Raw genomic sequence first — 20309 nt, forward strand, 5'->3', positions numbered from 1 at the left:
TATCATATATAGTTAATTCCATTATGTTATCTTATTTTTCTAGCGAGTCACGACGATGCTAACTCTCATTGTGAGAGTCAGCTTTAATGAGAGAGAGCACATATTTTAGCCGTTCCCAAAAATAATAGCCGATAAAACGTATATTTTTGTATATATGTATATTATATACATATGATATACGTATTTTATATTCTCTGGCTAGCGACTACAATTATTTTCGGCTAGCTTGTTTGGATGGTTGTTACGTATCGTTTCATAATGTATTGTATCGTATTGTATTGTGTTGTACTGTATCGTTTGATGAATACAATGTTTGGATGGATTGTGTCATTTTGGCGTCGTTTCATGGTATCACGTACCTGTGATATGATGAATAAACTTGCAATATTATAAAGAAAAATTATGGTACGGTATATAAAAAGGTAGGGTAAATGATAAAATAAAATTATTTAATAATAATGAAGGGTGAGATTGAGAGAAAACACAAGGAAACGATGCGACCACACCAAATCGGTCGTTACATTAAGTGGCACATTTCATCGTTACGTAACGACGGATTTAACGATACGATACAATAAAATTGAAGTAACAATCGAAACAAACATTGTATTTAAAGTAACAATACGGTACGATACGATAGGTAACAACCATACAAACAAGCTGTAGGCTTTTTCCCTTTGACCAAAAGAGTTTTTGTTGGTAATTAGTTGAAGTAGCTAGTGGTTACTATTACTGGAAGCAAAGGTAGAGCAACTAAATACCCACCAAAGGTGGAGCTCCCCACATATTTTCTAATGTTTTAATGACCAAAATTCCTCTTTATTCTTTATAGTGAATTCAACAACAGATTAAATTAGGCTAAAGTGAAACCTATGGGAGAAAAAATGCCTTCACAAAATAAATTGATAGCTGTGGCAATAGACAAAGATAGAGGAAGCCAATTTGCTTTGAAATGGACTGTTGATAATCTTTTAGTCAGAGGCCAGACAACTCTTCTAATCCATGTCAAATCACCTCCTCTTGCTTCCCCAAGTAATTAATCCTTCTCTCCTTCTTTCTACGCTTAGTAGGCGGATCTAAAATTATAATTCAATGGATTCATCCTTATAATATTAAAATTATGAGTTTAGAATTTATTAACGACAAAAAAATTAGTATTTTTTCAATTATATATTTATGTTGCACGTAAAAAGTATAGGGTTCGATTGAACCGAACACTTCATCTATCACTATCCACGTACATGTATTTGTTTTTGCACGTTTTTTAATAATACATTGTCAAACTAGCTTGCCAGAAACTCAACCATTCTATTGTATACTTACAAATTAAAAATCGTGTTATATTCATATCTTAAATCCTGTTATTTCTTTTTATGGTATAGTTGCACAATTGACTCTGTACTTTTACATTTTCAGGATCAAACCAGATTTATGATGAAGCTAGATGTAGAAATTTTAGTGAGTTGGATTTGCAAACAAAGGAAATGTTTCTTCCTCTCAGAGTATTTTGTACGCGAAAAGATGTTAGTATTAAACTCTAAGAATTCCTACCAAAACATCATTTTTTATCGTATAATCATTTGTTATCTGAAACTCAATGGGAAGAAAGTAGAGGGAAGGGAATTTAACTGAATTTCCATCATTAAAAAGTTAAAACGTGCAAATAGGATTTATAGGGATGCTAATTAGCCCATTAACAGATTAGCTAGTCCTCCTCCTAAAATCCTACTTATATGATATAAATACACTATACACATTTTTTTTATTGAGCAATGACGGCGAGGGTAGGGACTTTTTTCTTTCGTGTACCAAAAGCTTTTTCTCTCGGTGCATGATAACATGATATCATCTCTCTATATAGGCGCACGTTAGTGGTGCAACCAGCGTACGCCACCCATGCTGGCATGGCGAAAGGCCGGCTACGAAAGTATAGAACACGGCACAGGCTCCGGTTCAATTGGCCAAGGGGACACGACGGCCAGCTGATGTCGATTGTCACTGCTACTGCTTTGCATGTGGCCACTGCTCAATTGGAACCATCGAGTATACTCAAAGCTAAGGTGAAAATGGAGCGACTAGGTGTGATGCGTACTCCGCCTAATGTTAGGCTTCAAGGGGAAAACCTAACGTGGTGAATCAAAGCGGAGTGACTAAGGTGCAAATAGCCCCATCCGCTGGGAAATTCAATTCTCCGCCGAAATTGGTTGCTAGTCCACAGAAATCTGAGCTTGCAAAGCAGCCACCACCACCTACGGAAGAGAAGAAGACATGGATGAATCTATTCACAGGGAATCAGCTAGCTTCAAATGGTACCAATCTACAATTTATTGCTCCGATAATAAAAAAAAAGGTGTTAAAATGGTTCAATTTGATAAAGCTGAGGTCAAATAGGAATCTAAAACTTGGAAATATGCACTGATCCTCTACGTGGTTGGAGATTCTCCAACTATTGCGGCAATCACCATATTCCAAGGGAGCCAGTGGATGTTTCAGCATAAACCACACATATACTACCATAACAATGGTTATTTTGTGATAAGATTCTATAGTTGTGGTGATGTCTTGATGTCTGGACCTCATATGCTGAATAGTAAAATAGTGATTGTCAAGCCCTCGGGTGCCAATTTTAATTTTAGTGAGGAGATACTCAAAACAATTCCCCTTTGGTAACATTTTCTAACTTACCCCTAAGTTGCCGGAGTCCTAACTCTCTAAACAGGCTAGCTAGTGTATTAGGCACCCCTCTATGTGTTGACGAATGCACCTCTCACAAAGAGTGGATTTCGTGTGCTCGAGTGCTTATTGAAATGGGCATTATTATCCCATTACCTAAAACTGTCAAGGTGTTGGATTCATTTGGCAAGCCCTATGACCAAGAGGTTAGATATGAATGGTGGCCTCAGTACTGCCCAATATGCTGCCAACTTTGACATATCTGTCACGCCGATCAAGCAAAGCCCCAACCTAAGAAAGCCAAAGCTGAGACAAGGAAGACTAAGCAAGGTTGGCAAAGTAAGGATGCCCCCATACTACCAATATCTGAGGTGTCACTAGAGGAGGTGGAGGGTGATCCTAAAAATGAAAAAGATGGGTGGACAAATGTAAAAGGGAAAGCAATTGCAAGGCCTCAAGTATTCGACGAAAGTAGTCAACACCTTGTGGATGTTGAGAATGGTTACACCCCATGAGAGGAACCTCATTTCAACAGGTGTTGCAAGCTGCCCTAGGAATGGTGGACACAAGATGTCACGCTCCGACCTCGGAGAGCGCGACCGGCGCTCAACCGAGATAACCCGGTCAAGCAAGCCTGCTAGATACTTTCTACCCGACCTTGCCCATGAACAATTTAACAATTAGTCGCAAGAAATATACATGAGAAGTGTCAAGTGTCCACATTCCTTTCCATTAATCAAAGGATATTCATCTTACAATTTCCAAAATATCACAAGTTCATAATTACGAGGGAAAACATATTTGCTAAATACTAACACTTCTTGTTCATTACTCAACATCGTACACAACCCACAACATATCTATGGAGCCTCTAAGTACAACATAAGAGTAGTATGGAAGTGCCGGCGACAAGGCCCCGGCTATACCTCAAAACACTATACACATGAAGCCAAAAGATACAAGACCCCGATATGAAGTGGGGCTCACTAAGTCTGCTGAGACAAGGATGTACTCCTATCACTGATCGATCCACTTGCTGTAGAACCACCTATATCCATTAAAAGATACAGCACCCCTGGAACATGAGTGCATGTGGAATAGTACTCGTATGTAAGGCAGACAGAACAAAATATGAAAATATGGTGACTCAAATAAGAGACAAATGAAGTACATCAAGAAACTATAAAACGAACCATAGAATCACATGTCAAGACTTATTATAATTACATCATTCTGCATTTCTTTTGAGATCAAGTGAGCCATATGAACTATGCGTGAGATATAAAATATAATGTAAATGTAACAACATGTACAAAAAAAGGCAATGAAAGTGTAACTTATTGTTCGTGCTGCCTATGCGTCTCACCAGACCGTCCATAGCCCTCTCTTAACATGCACCTATGCGTTTCACAAATCGTCCATAGGATTTATCCATATTATGTACCTATGCGTTTCATAGACCGTCCATAGGGTTCGTTTATATCATACACCTATGTGTTTCATAGACCGTCCATAGGGTTCATCTATATCATACACCTATGCATTTCATAGACCGTCCATATGATCCACATATTATATTATACACCTATGCGTTTCATAGACCGTCCATAAGATCACCTATACAATACACCTATGCGTTTCATAGACCGTCCATAGTGTTCATCCATATTATACACCTATGCGTTTTATAGACCGTCCATAGTGTTCATCAATATTATACACCTATGCATTTAATAGACCGTCCATAGTGTTCATCTATACCATACACAATGCACATATGCGTTCAAAGACCGTCCATAGGGCTCATAACACATCATTATGTACATGATAATCTATAAGCTCAAGCGACATGATTAACATTATATTTAAGGTCGTAAGTTCTCAGATCATTGGAATACTTCATGTTCATACTCATCATGGAGAAACACAGCTCATTACATTATCACATGTATGGTAGATAGATGAGTAGATTTCAATGGCACATGGGCCAAATTCTTTTTTTTTTCTCCATAAGATTCATCATCATTTAGTATATGACATCTCTCTTTCATCTCGTTATATACTCTCTTATCATCTTAAGGTCATTAGCTAAGTTCATGATATTTGGGGACTTAGCATCTAAGTCATTTGCATTTATTATTTTAGAAACATCCATACTATTATTGAAACCATTGGAACATACAATGTCTCATAATTCTCATTTTGGCAAGTAGCCACATTTCACGTTCATGCTATCATTTCCTTTTACTTGCCATGGGTGACCATAGAACATTAAGAGCGTTCAAAATCATGGACCATTTTATAATTTTTCACATCATTTTATTTCATTGGCACTATTGGTTATAAGTATAACTTTCATTATTGGCACGGTGATCGCATTTTATATCTCGCCTTCACTTCTTTCACTTTCAAACATCGTCATAGTTTATCAACAAGAAGAGAATTTTGAAATAGAAATTTGATATGTATATGAGCTATATGATTTTAAGCCCCTTGGGTTCTCTTTCCAAGTTAGGCATCATAGACTTTCATTTGAAACACGTATTGAAGTCATAACATTTTAATACATAAACCATACTTGAACACATTCTCGAAAAGATCATAATAAGGTAAGGGCAATTGGTACACGTTTTGAGTATATGCATATTTCAACACAACGCTTACTAGGGATAATCTAATTTATTAGGAACAAATCGGAACATGGAAATTAGAAACTTGGGCCAAACATAATTGAAACTTACGGGAACATCATGGAATTCGATTCTAAGAGAGAAGTTTAGCTAACATACTTGAAATCGCCCCTTAATATAACTACGATGGTCCACCACACTAAACAACTTCAATCTACAACAATGCAACACAATTGCACCAATATTAGCAAGATTTCTATACTTTTAAGTCATTTAAACTTTTATCAAACATCTAATGTGCATAGTTTCTACAACCTCCTTCAATGGAATTTCTTCACCTAACAATCACCTTCCACACCAACAAGAGATACTACAACATCCTTCGTCCACTAACTACCTTCTTAGCACCATTATAATCATCAATGAACCCACATCCATCAAATTTTATTAATTAACTCATTACAAAATCTCAACAATACCCAATGATCTAGGCTAATCACTTATGGCTTCCGGTTACCATGCCATAAGTGTTTGTACTTATTTCTTGCTCATATATTCACTAACAATCCATGCATGTAGGTTTAAGGGTGAAAGATTACCTCTTGTAGACCAAATTTTGAAAGACAACTTTTGGGGTGTTCTTGAGATTATGAAAAAAATCCTACGAAATCCAATCAAAACCTTGTTGTAACTAGTGATTGAGAAGTTAAATCATCATAAAAACATACTAGAAAACTCACCTTAGGTGTGTATTGGAAGCCTTGGCCGGATGGGTGATAGAGAGAAAGCCCTAGACTTGAATAAATGACTTAGCTACTCTCTCTTCCCGACCTTGGGGCTATTTATAGGGCTCCTACATGCGCTGTCGCGCATCTGGGCGCGCATATGGGATAGATCCGGTAATATGGCCATAACTTTCGGTAGGAAGATCCAAATGACAAACAGTTTGAGGTGTTGGAAACTAGACTCAAAGGGCTTTAATTTGATAGGTATATCAAAACTTAAATCCTTATATTTTGGTAGTTACATGCGTTTGAAGTCGGAACTTGTGCGAATTTATTTGAAACTTTAGCCCATTGCATAGCTCCCAACTTGGGTTAGTTCTAGGGATCTCCTTAGACCCTAAACAATATCCAATACACATCCTACAATTAATATCATGATCATCTAAGTTTTTCCAGTCATTAACCTCTTTTGGAAGGCAAGATGATGCTTAAGTGACTTGTGAGCGTTCTTTATGGCCTCAGACTAATAGGAAATGCGAGGAGCCTCACACAAGATGTACTTCAAGCCAATGAGGAAAACCTCCTAACCCCAAATCAATCACTAATGATTATTGCTACATAGATGGATTCAATAAGCTTTTTAAGCACAAGGAGATGAAGAAGATGGTAAATAAAGAGAAAATAGTAGTTTTAGCTATTACAGAACATAGATTCATTAAAAAACATGCCTCAAGGACTATAAAGAAACCCTTTCCTACCTGGAGTTGGCATGATAATTATGATATTAATGGGCGAGGAAGGATCTGGCTAGTATGGGATCATGTGCTGGTTGATGTTACAGTGCTTTGTACAGGCTCTTAGTTTATTCACTGTGCTATTAGAAGTGCAGATTGATCTATTGAGTTTGAATTCACTGCAATATATCGCCTTCACACAATTGCTTGTAGGAAACACCTTTGGCAGGATCTGACATGAATAGACTACAATATTCAGAGCTCGTGGCTCATTATGGAAGATTTCAGTGCAGTACTCCAACTTGATAACAGAATGGGAAGAAGTGCAATACAATATATAGCGGTGAAAGACTTTGAGGAGTTCTTGGGGTCAATTGGTCTAACAATTATGAAAACAATGGGAAGATTCTACACGTGGACTAATTCACACATTCACAACAGGATTGATAGAGACCTGGTCAATCCTTCTGACCATTCTATGCTTTGCATTACATTCAGTAGGAACCCAAGAAAGGTGGCAAGACTCTTTAGGTTCTTGAACCACTTGACCGCTCATAGAAAATTTCTTAATATTATCTTTATTGGTGGAATTGTACTGTAAAAGGGAGTATATGGAACAAGTCTGGCACAAGCTCAAACTAATGAAGGAAAGGATGAAAGCTTTAAACGAACATAGGTTCTGTAAAATCGAGCAGAAGATGCAAAATATCAGGCAAGATCTATGTGATATTCAAGAGTAGCTACGAACCTGCTACACTGATCCCACTTTATATGCTACAGAGAAAGAGCTTAAACTTAACTTAGAGAAATGGATCCTAGTAGAGGAAATTATTCTGAGACAACAATCTAGAGTTTATTAGTCGAGGCTAGGAGACACCAACTCAGCTTTTTTTCATGTCTGCCTCAAGAATAGGATTGCCCATAATCACATTAACGGGCTGATCACTACTAGTGGAGATATGGTACACACTGATAGAGCAATTGAAGTAGAGATCATCACATTTTACAAGGGATTGCTAGGCATTTGTGCTACACAACTAGATGTAATTACACCTAGTGTTTTAGCTGCTGGCCCCATCCTGAATAGAGAACAACAACTGTCCCTTATAGCTCCAGTCACAAGAGAAAAAGTCTACCTAGACTTGAAAGATATATCTGATCTGAAATCCCCAGGATGTGATAGATTTGATGCCTGCTTCTTCAAGAAAGCATGGCCTTTTATTGGAGATGATGTTTCAGATGTTGCAATCCAGTTTTTTCAGACAACATGGATGTATAAGGCTATTCACTGCACCACTGTTACCTTGATTCCTAAGGTACAATCTCCCTCTACTATTAAGGAGTTTAGGCCCATATATTGTTGTACTATACTATACAAACTGATCTCTAAGGTTATTACAAAGAGGATCCAGAATATCATGGATTGCTTAGTTGATAGTAGCCAAGCTGCCTTTGTTCTTGGGAGGGTCATACTACTGAGCCATGAACTGGTAAGGGGCTATGGGAGGAAGGGTACTTCCCCAAGATGTATGCTTAATATTGACATGCAAAAAACATATTATGCTGTGAAGTGGGCATTTACTGAGCAAGTGTTATTTGGTCTGAACATCCCTAGTGCATCTGTGGGATGGATAATGACATTCCTATCATTCTCTATCATTATAAATGGGAAGCCTTCTAAACCTTTTGATGTAAAAAAAGGGTCTGGGGCAAAGGGATCCTATATCCCCTTTCCTATTTGTTTTAGTGGTGGAGTACTTGAGCAGATTGTTAAAGCAATTGGGGAAAAATCCTAATTTCAATTTTTATCCCAAGTGTGTCAAGTTGAATATTATCCAATTGGGATTTGTAAATGATTTACTTCTTTTATGTATAGGTGATGTTGCATCAGTAATATACTTGATTAAACATTTTCAGCACTTCTTAGCTATTTGTGGACTCATAGCTAACCCTACCAAAAGCTCAGTCTACTTTGGAGGCATGACTACTGATGTGTAACAAGAAATTTTGTAGATGCTTGGGTTCACTAAAGGAGAACTCCCCTTCAAATATTTAGGGGTTCCTCTTAGCTCCAAAAAAAGTTTCATGTGTACAATGTAAGCCTCTGCTAGATAAGATTCTGCAAAGAATAAAATCTTGGACTATAAAGTTCCTGTCATACGCTAGTAGAGCACAACTCATCAAATCTGTCTTATTCTCTATACAAGTCTTCTGGCTCAAATCTTTGTGTTCCCTAAGAAAGTTGTGCATATCATAGAAGCTACATGTAAAGTTTTTTGTGGATTGGTGGTGCTGAACTCACGAAGAAAGCATTATTGGCCTGGGACAGAGTATGTCAAAGTACAAGTGCTTGGGGCTTAAACATTTTAGACATCACAACTTGGAACAAAACGGCTATTAGCAAATTGCTTTGGAACTTATGCCAAAAGAAAGATAAACTATGGGTTAAATGGATACACTGTTATTATGGGGCTAATAGGAAATTCTCAGAGGACATTCCAAAACAGACTTCATGGATCATCCAGAAGATTATGAAGGCATCAAAGTACTACAAAGAAGCATGATATGAACTAGCTAATATACACAACATGGATATGTTCTCTTCAAAGCAATTGTACCAGAGGCTAAGAGGTGAATTTTCAAAGGCGGCATGGGAAAAGGTATGTAATAACCTTGGACTGCCCAAATGGATCTTTGTGTTAAGGCTAGCAGTTCATGGCAAGCTATATACAAGGGATAGACTAAGCAAATGGGGTATGACTAGCGATAAAATATGCCCTTTGTTTGGCCAGGAGAATGAAAGTCACTCTTATTTGTTCTTCGCATGTGAATTGGCTGCTCAAGTCTGGCAAAAACTTCTCAAATGGCAAAGTATTAACAGGAGGCCTAGGAATTGGGATGATGAGCTACAATGGTCAATTAGGTTTGCTAGTGGAACGGGTGCTAGAGCAGATGTGTACAGAATGTGTTTTGCAGCTTCAGTCTACTCTATTTGGAGAGAAAGGAACATGAGAGTATTTCAAAACAAGCAACAACATGTGGATTTAATGACCAAGCAGATAATCCAAGAGGTGTATTTTAGAGGTGGTAAGAAATCCAAAGTAGCTAGTTGGTTGGCAAGTTTTGATTTTTATCCTACTTAATCAGTAAGTAGTTTGCCTTGGTAGTTTTAGCATATAGTTGATATTGATCATGATCCTGACTGAAGTGTTGGGGGTACTGTCCAACACTCCGTCGCCAAATTCTTTGTAATTCATCACCCATTTTGGTAATAAATTTTTTTATTTACCAATAAAAAAATGACGGCTAGTGTTTATGAAGAGAATTCTCTTCAACTTGTAGAGGATATCTATACCGTGAAAATCCCTTGGTGGTACTGACATCTTCTAACATAGGTTTCTCCATCCTCGAGGCTCGAACTCAAGACTTCTAGTAAAAACTGAACGGATCCGTTATATCTCACCAGACATCCACACCCCTTTGCGGTGCCAAAATATCTTGAATATAAACATGGACGAATTAGAATAATGAGCATTTTTTGTATACTCTTACTAGTTTTTTCCTTTAGCTTTCACGTCTCTAATATTGGTAGTTCTTCTAATTCTCCGATAAAACAGGTAGAGAGTCATGTTGTGGTGTTAGAGGACAAGGATGTAGTCAAAGCAATTGTTGAATATGTGAATAGAACTGGAGTAGAGGCATTGATTCTTGGTGCTTCAAGAAGTGACGGTTTTCTCAAGTATGACTCCGTCATTAACAAGAATTAATTAATAATCTGATAAAATTATGTAACAAACATGTTATGATATATATATATATATATATATATATATATATATATATATATATATATATATATATATATATATTAAACTATTATTAATAATTCTCATCGTTCTAACCTAACCATAGGAATATGTAGATATTAGTGCATAATTATGCTACAAACTTCGCTTAAAAGTATTTTTTAAATGTGTGCATGCCTTTCAAGCTCTATTGATTTTTCATTTCATGAGTTAGATTTGAATAAAACATCTTACTCGCATTGGTAAAAATTTACTCATATTTTATGTTTACATCAAATCTATTGATGCATTATATGTGTTTGCTCGTATATTTTTCTCACTTCATCATAGTTAATTAATATGTACTTTTACCTCATTAAATCACTTGACCATAGTAATTTAATATGATTTGGTATAAAACATTCTATGCAAGTAAACTTTTACCTCTTCAAATAGTCTAATTTCTATAGCCTTTCTGCACTGCAGATTCAAAGCCAAAGACATTCCAGGAGACGTATTAAAAGGGGTTCCTGATTTTTGTACTGTACATATCATCTCCAAATATGGAAAGATCACATCTACTCGACCTGCTTCTCGCCCCGCTCCTTTTGTCCATCCACCACCTCACCAGTTCACCAGCACCGGATTTGCTAATTCAAGAGGTGAGGATCTATTCGATTCTAATATGTACGTGGCGGACCTAAGATTTAGAACTCACGTGTGCTTGCAGATAATAGTCCCAGAAGCAGAGGGAGAAGAAGTTTATATTATGGGTGCTTACTCAATGATTGTTTAAATCTTTTGATAATTGCCTATATAAGGGTAGCCCGATGCACTAATCTCTCGCTATGTGCTTCATGATTTCATGACATACCAAATAAGGGATTGATAGAAGAAAGCTCCTATAGTGGACAACTATATAGCCCTTTGTATAGGTTGGGTGCTTGTTTAAAGCCATAAAGTGCTCGCTTGAGGCGGCAAATAGAGATATAATGATTTTTGAAGATGAATTATCGGCACCTTAAACTGTATACGGACTAATTAGAGCAACATACGAGGACGATAAAAGTTATGTTGTCCGAACTCTACGAGACTATTGGGAGGAACCACAACCCCTATTCCGCAACACCATCATCTCCACCGCCTCCTCCCCCTCCTCCTCCCCGTCCCGTATTTGTTTGATGTTTTTCAGTGTAATCTCATAAATGAGGTCAGAAAAGGATAATGTGTATGTAGCGTTATCCCTACATTACGAAGGTAGAGAGGCTGTATTTTGCTTCTAAAAGTGGAATAATCAATGCTACAATAGTTTAGTTAGTTTTCTTCGGGTATGATTCTTCAACTTTTCTGCAACTACTCCAATTTATATTCCTTTCACACAATGTCCTAAATGTTATAATTTTATCTGGACACAATTCTTTATTTAGTAGCAATATTTATCCAACATAAAGAAAATAATATAAGCAAAATCGAAACTACATGTTAGAACTCCATATCCAATATTTTACATGAATTATTAGGTAGAAGAGAAAATTAATTAATCTAAACAACTTCAGCGGTGGCAGTAGCCATAGGCCTTTCTAGGGCTGTCAAATTTGGTCCAAGTCCAAATGACCCGTCTAGCCCGTCCATGGTTGGGTTAGTTACTGACATGCCCATTTATTAAACTCAACCTATCTTGACCCAACCCATCTCAATCCATTTAAAGTTGGGTTAATTTTTAGCCCAAATTGATACATGAGTAACTTTGTCAAAATATCTTAGAAATAATTTTTTTTAATTTGAAATGTTAATGACTATAACAAAAGGAAAAAAAGTCTTATTTAGTAATTATACAATTCATAAGAAAAGAACACATATTAAATAAAGCTTGATAAGAGTTGGCGGTGGGGTTATGACCCAAATTTTAGTTTATTTTGACCCAACCCATCTTAACTTAAATAAAATGGTGCGCCCAACTATTGACTCAACCCATTTTGATTCGTCTAAAATTTGTCCAACCCGCCCGTTTGACACCCCTAGGCCTTTCAAACAAGAGGTCCTTTTGGAAAGTAAAATTTTTATAGTCACTCTTTTGCCCCCAGTAATTGAAAATATAGCTGCTATTTTAGAGTTTCAAATTCTACAAGTGAAACTTCAGGATAATAATTTTTTAGAAATAAGGCTAAAAAGTGGCCCGCGAGGGAACATAAGCACCTCTAGTACTATTTGAAGGCTCTAGATCGGCACGAAACTTGCTTTCTAGATATGGGCATTTCTCTCTGCCAAATTTCCATAATTTGAAAAAGTTGACAAATCAAGTGACAAAGGTAAGTAGCATTCATGACAAAACTTAAATTAAGTGGAGTAAATTATCTCTATTTTAAGAGCTTCCCTTCTCAATGAATTATAGCTATGGAACCATATATTATATATGATGTTCATGGTTTGCAAAACAGTGACATAGCAGAATTACGAAAAATCAAAGATCTAAAAACAAGAAAGGATCAAGTTCCTTAATTAATACTCATGGAACATCCTTTGTGTCAAAAGGGCTAAACTTTTACCCGAGTATTCTACGTTCATGCAGGGTCCGAGCAGGGGCGCAGGCACAAGTCAAGCTACGAGTTCGGTTGAACTTAGTAGCTTTTGCTTTAACAGTGTATCTGATGTTTAAAATTCATTAAATATGTACAAATTGTATACGGCGGAAATCAGGGCTACCCGGTTTCGTCCTTTGATGGAAAAAGTGGTACCACGTCGGAAGGCCAGGACGTCGAGCTCGGGGTCGAAGTTCCTTTCCAAGATCGAGGTCGATATCACTTACCAAGATCAGAAAAGAGCATACTTCGAGATGATGCTGGTATAATTCAGTAACTGAAAGAGCGAGATACCCGCAACGGACTGAAGATCATGGCGTGAATTTCGGAATGGATTGGTCCTCGACGGTTAATCAGTTGTCAAATATGATTTCCTACTATAATTAGAAGTGTACCTTATTTAGGACTCCCCTATTATATAAAGGGGGATCTCATCCATTTGTAACCATCATTGTTGACTGATAAGAAAATACACGTTCATTACTTTCTTGCTACTCCATTTACTGTTCATCAGAGTTGCTTTATCATTTATTCCTATTATCATACTTCGAGACTACCATAGGTCGAGGTCGAGATTTCGCTTGCATAATGATTTTATTTATTTTATTCTCTAATTTATCTATTTAATTCCTTGTTTATTAATTGGTATAGGATTAAATCACTATCCTTAAAACCACAATAAAAGTTTAATTGTTACTCGAATTTTAGGATAAACAGTTTGGCGCCCACCGTGGGGTTAAGGATAATAGTGATTGTTTCAGTACTGATTCTGATAACACATGTTATTTCACACTTGTTCCTTGTCAAGTATTTTTGCTCTCAGGTTAAAACATGTCAAACTCATAAAACACACCCGTACATGGTGATGATGGTCTCGGATTTCACGGGGAAAATGATAATGTAATTGCTCCAGGAGCCGGGGTGCCACCGGCTAATCTCAGGGGAGCACCGTTTGTCGATCCAGTCGATATCAGTTCGCACGTTGCTCTAAATGCGGACCTAGGCGCGGACCCCGAAGGGAGTGTATGCAGGGAAGGCTGATCCGGTGGTCAAGGTACATAGGGAAGAGGAGACGGAGGAGTTAGCCTCCAGGTGATATTCGAGATGCTACAGGCTCAGCATGCCGCTATTGCTCAGTTGCAAATTCAACATAGGACTCCAAGTGGGGTCGAGCCAGAAATCACTCACCGTACCGAGTCAATGCTGGAAAGGTTAAATGGTAGTGAATCAGGGACTGATCCTACAATAAAGAAAATGCTCGAGGAGCTCACCAAAAGAATTGACTCAGGAGAGAAGAAAATCGAAGATAATGATAAAAAAGTGGAAACATACAACTCCCTAGTTGATCAGATACCGGGGGCACCCCCGATCCTAAAGGGTTTGGATTCGAAAAAGTTCGTGCAGAAGCCTTTTCCTCAAAGTGCGGCTCCGCATCCCATTCCTAAGAAGTTCCATATGCCAGACATACCTAAGTACAATGGGACCACCGTTCCTAATGAACACATCACTTCGTACACATGCGGGATAAAGGAAAATGACTTAGAAGATGATGAAATCGGATGTGTGCTGTTGACAAAGTTCGGAGAAACCCTTTCTAAGGGAGCAATGATTTGGTATCACAACCTGTCACCAAATTCCATCGACTCATTTGCCATGTTAGCAGATTCTTTCGTAAAGGCACATGTCGGGGGCATAAAGGTCGCAACAAGAAAATTGGACCTTTTCAAGATAAGACAAAGGGATAACGAAATGCTGAGGGAGTTCGTATCCCGATTTCAAATAGAACGCATGGAGTTGCCACCGGTCACGGATGATTGGGCCGTTCAAGCTTTCACTCAAGGGTTGAACGAACAGAGTTCGATAGCGTCACGTCAGTTGAAGCAAAATTTGATAGACTATCCAGCTGTGACTTGGGCAGATGTGCACAATCGATATCAATCGAAGATCAGGGTCGAGGACGACCAGTTAGGAGTCCCTTCCGGTTCAGTACATCCAAACAGGTTGGCAGTTAAAACCCCGAGGGACGTCGACATGGAGCCAAGGTCGAATAGAGAACGATATCAACCATACAGTGCAGATCGAAGGAATAATGTTTCGGGACGAAATTCCGCCTGGAATCATCGAAGAAGTGATCGAGGACGGAATTCTCGGGGACTTATGCGCAAAATTGATTTTGATAAGCATGCCGATCCAACAGAGGCACCTCGATTATCGGAATATAACTTTAGCATCGACGCGTCAGGCATTGTATCGGAAATCAGAAGGATCAAGATACTAGGTGGCCCAGACCCATACAGACCGATCCTTCCCATAGAAACCCAAATTTGATGTGCAAGTATCATGGCACGCATGGTCACAAGACCGAAGATTGGAGGCAATTGAGGGAGGAGGTAGCCCATCTATTCAATGAGGGCCACCTTCGAGAGTTTCTCAGCGATCGAGCCAAGAACCATTTCAGATAAAGGGACGCCAACAGAAAAAATGAACAGGAGGAACCTCAGCATGTCATTCATATGATCGTCGGTGGGGTCGACATTCCACAAGGGCCCATATTCAAACGCATTAAGGTATCAATCACTAGGGAAAAACAAACCCGAGATTATGTACCCGAAGGCTCCTTATCATTCAACGACGAAGAAGCAGAAGGCATTTCTCAGCCACACAATGACGCTCTGGTAATTCCATCTTATTAAATAAAGTTCAAGTTAAGCATGTTTTAGTGGATCCAGGTAGCTCGGCGAATATCATCCGATCGAGGGTCGTGGAGCAACTCAGCCTACAAGATCAAAAAGTCACGCAACTCGGGTCTGAAATGACTTCAACATGGCCAGTGAAACAACTAATGGAGAGATTATTTTACCAGTGAACGTGGCTGGAACTATTCAAGATGCCAAATTCCACGTGATCGAGGGCGACATGAGGTATAATGCCCTACTCGGGAGGCCTTGGATCCACAACATGAAGGAAGTCCCCTCGACTCTCCACCAAATGATGAAATTCCCGACAACGGACGGTGTAAAAACAATATATGGGGAGCAACATGCTGCAAAGGAAATGTTTATGGTCAATGAGGTAACACCGATATCAACGCTATCAACCTCGGAAAGGTAGAGCATCAAAGGTAAACAGTAAGCCGAATAGCAATCACATTCATCAGCCTCGACCAAATCAGGAAGCAGGGGATAGAAGAAGAAGAAGAAGAGGATATTCTAACTCCTCGAACTTTTATTGTTCCCGAAGATTCTGACGCCACCAAATCAACGGTCGAAGAGCTGGAACAGGTTATATTGATCGAGTACCTGCCCGAGCGAAAGATATACCTGGGAACGGGATTAACCCGCGAACTTAGGAAAAAGCTTATTCAATTTCTTATTGATAATATAGATTGTTTTGCTTGGTCCCATTTAGACATGACAGGGATTCCACCAGAGATAACAACGCATCGGCTAAGCCTTGACCCTAGGTTCAAACCGGTGAAGCAAACGAGAAGGACCCAGTCCGAGGTAAAGCATGTATTCATAAAGGATGAGGTAACGAAACTTCTCAAATAGGGTCCATTCGGGAGGTGAAATATCCCGAATGGTTAGCCAATGTAGTCGTAGTCCCTTAGAAAGGGAACAAACTTAGAATGTGTGTAGACTATAAGGATTTAAACAAGGCATGCCCCAAAGATTCTTTTCCACTACCTAACATCAATTGCATGATCGACGCCACGGCTGGTCACGAGATCCTTACCTTTCTCGATGCCTATTCCGGGTTTAATTAAATTCAAATGAACCCGGAAGACCAGGAAAGACTTCATTTATCACCAAATATGGAACATATTGTTATAATGTAATACCCTTAGGACTAAAAATTCTGGAGCTACTTATCAACGCCTAGTAAATAAAATGTTCGAAGAACAAATAGGTAAGTCAATGGAAGTTTATATCGATGACATTCTAGTTAAGTCCCTGCGCGCAGAGGACCATTTGGCTCATTTGTAGGAAACGTTTGAGATTTTGAGGAAATATAACATGAAACTCAACCCCGAGAAATGTGCTTTCTGGGTCGGTTCCGGCAAATTCCTAGGCTTCATGGTGTCGAATCGAGGGATCGAGATCAACCCCGATAAAGTCAAGGCCGTCGAAGACATCATCGTCGTAGATAGTGTAAAGGCCGTGCAGAGGTTATCTGGATGGATAGCTGCTTTAGGCCGATTCATCTCTATGTCGTTGGATCGAAGCCACAGATTTTTCTCTCTACTCAAAAAGAAGAATGATTTCTTCTGGACCCCGGAAAGCCAACAGGCATTAGAGGAATTAAAGCGATACCTGTCAAGCCCGCCACTGCTTCACACTCCAAAGGCAGATGAGAAACTTTACTTGTACTTGGCAGTATTAGAAATTGCGGTAAGTGGTGTCCTGGTTCGAGAAGAGCAAGGTACGCAATTTCCCGTTTATTATGCAAGTCGAACCTTAGGAGAAGCAGAAACTAGATATCCACACTTAGAGAAATTGGCACTTGCACTAATAAGCGCCTCTTGAAAGTTAAAATTGTACTTTCAATGTCACCACATATGCGTGTTAACCACTTACACACTTCATAATATTTTGCACAAGCCCGAACTATTGGGTCGATTGGACAAATAGGCCGTCGAACTCAGTGGATAGGATATCGAGTATCAACCCCAAACGGCTATCAAGTCTCAAGTTTTGGCGGACTTCGTGGCCGATTTCACGCCAACCCTCGTACCCGAAGTTGAAAAAGAACTTTTGTTAAAATTAGGAACATCATTGGGGGTATGGACCCTTTTCACAGACGGTGCCTCGAATGTGAAGGGGTCTGGGCTATAAATGAACCCGCCCACAGGTAGCAAGCACTATTAGGCAGTCTACCATAACTTGTAGGTTAACTGACAATGAGGCCAAGTACGAGGCCATGATTGCAGGTCTCGAGTTAGCTATAAGCCTGGGAGCAGAAGTCATTGAAGCCAAGTATGACTCTTTACTGGTGGTAAACCAAGTAAAAAAAATCTTCGAAGTCCGAGAGGATAGAATACAAAGGTATTTAGACATGTTGCAGGTAACTTTGCACCGTTTCAAGAAATGGACTTTACAGCATGTACCTCCAGAACAAAACAGTGAGGCCGATGCACTTGCAAATTTGGGGTCATCGATCGAGGAAGACGAGATTAGCTCGGGGACTGTCATTCAACTCTCGAGATCTGTGATCGAGAAAGGTCATGCCGAGATAAACTCTACAAGCTTAACCTAGGATTGGAGAAATAAATATATTGAGTACTTGAAGAACGGAAAGCTCCCATCGGACCCTAAAGAGTCGAGGGCCCTACGAACCAAAGATGCTCGATTCACATTGGATGAAGATGGAATATCATATAAAACGACATTCGATGGACCATTGGCAGTATGATTAGGACCAGGAGACACCGATTATGTTTTACGAGAGGTCCATGAAGGCACTTGTGGGAACCACTCCGGCGCCGAATCGTTGATTCACAATATCATTAGAGCAGGGTACTACTGGGATAGCATGGAAAAGACACTAAGGAGTTTGTTCGAAAATGTGATAAATGTCAAAGGTTTGCACTGATGATCCATCAGCCCGGAGAACGACTTCATTCGGTCCTATCCCCGTGGCTATTCATGAAATGGGGGATGGATATCGTCAGCCCTCTGCCAACGGCCCCAGGTAAAGCTAAGTTCATTTTATCTGTGACTGACTATTTCTCTAAATTGGTTGAAGCGCATGCGTTCGAGAAAGTGAGAGAGAAAGAGGTTATAGACTTCATCTGGGATCACATCGTATATCAATTTGGGATACCCGCCGAAATAGTGTGCGACAATGGAAAACAATTTATTGGCAGCAAGGTAATGAAATTCCTCGAGGATCGCAAAATAAAAATGATATTATCAACACCGTATCATCCTAGTGGGAACGGACAGATCGAATCGACGAATAAGACTATCATTCAAAACTTAAAGAAAAGGTTTAACGACGCTAAGGGGAAGTGGAGAGAAATGTTACCCAAACTCCTTTGGGCATATCGAACAACATCAAAGTCCAGTACGGAAACGTTGTAATAGGCCAAATGGTCGAATGAACTGTGTCCATATAGATTAGTCGAGCTGCGATGGCAATACATGTACGCATGTACAAATTATTTCAAGAAGCATTCTTTCTATATCAAACATCTTGTGTCTCAAAGAAAACTTTCTACTATACGAGCTCCATACTTATGATTTTGTGAGAAATGTCTCAAGGGCCAAGCACAAATATACCTCGAACACTCGGGGACTGTCATCGACGATCGACATATTCGAGTTATCTAAACTCGAATTCATAAGACCTCAAAGAGGCACCCTTCGATCTATATCCCAAGGCCGTCATTCTCGGGGGCTAACACTTCGAACAAGCTCGAAGTGTTATTGGGAAATAAGCCCAAGAGGCATACCCAAAGGCTACGGCCAAATTAATGCGGCTCGGAGACGTCCGAATCTCACAATCACAATAGGCCTTCAAATTCTTTGAAAACCGGTTTAAAAAGGCTACCCTTGGCAAATAATCAAAAGGGCTTCGATAAAATCAGCCCTCGAAAAACCTTAAGAGGTATCAAATTATCTTAACACAAACGTGCTAAGGCACAAAAAGCAGAGGGGTTTTAATCGACATCGAACCCTCAAAAAACCCAATGGGTAAAAAATACATGATAAGGCATAAAGAAATTTTTACTAAGTATTTTAAGCCGAAAGAGGGGAATAATAGCAATCTTTTAGAGGCCATATTGGCCCGATATAAAGAGCCTAAGGGCCAATACACTTAGAGTTCGAGATCTTGTTCTCACTCCACCCGAACCCGAGGGTTCGACTATTCCGAGCCCAAATAAAAAATGACTTGGCTATGGCTCGAGGACTCATCATTATCCGACAAAAACCCTAAAAGGTCTATGCCTCAAGTTCGAACATTATTCAAACCCAACTGTGGTGACTTCGAAGAAGCCACCCAAAACCAAAATCTCAAACGCACCGTTCAAAGCATGAGATTGTGCTAAAGTTTTACAAGGCACAAAAAGATAAAAGTTGAGAAGGCATTCTAAAGGGAATATATATATATATATATATATATATATATATATATATATATATATATATATATATATATATATATATATATATATATATAT

At 39.0% G+C, this 20309-nt stretch overlaps 1 protein-coding gene across 1 annotated transcript; it reads left to right on the forward strand.

Moving 5' to 3' along the window:
• The first annotated feature begins 885 nt into the window (after positions 1-885).
• On the forward strand, positions 886-11806 carry LOC109238242. The gene is made up of 3 exons (XM_019404670.1): positions 886-1032; positions 1417-1523; positions 11034-11806. The coding sequence occupies exons 1-3, from the start codon at positions 1003-1005 to the stop codon at positions 11341-11343; spliced, it is 447 nt and encodes a 148-aa protein (XP_019260215.1). The 5' UTR covers positions 886-1002; the 3' UTR covers positions 11344-11806.
• Positions 11807-20309: the final 8503 nt, after the last annotated feature.

The sequence above is a fragment of the Nicotiana attenuata genome, unplaced genomic scaffold (genome assembly GCF_001879085.1).
Source record: "Nicotiana attenuata strain UT unplaced genomic scaffold, NIATTr2, whole genome shotgun sequence".
NCBI lineage: Eukaryota > Viridiplantae > Streptophyta > Magnoliopsida > Solanales > Solanaceae > Nicotiana > Nicotiana attenuata.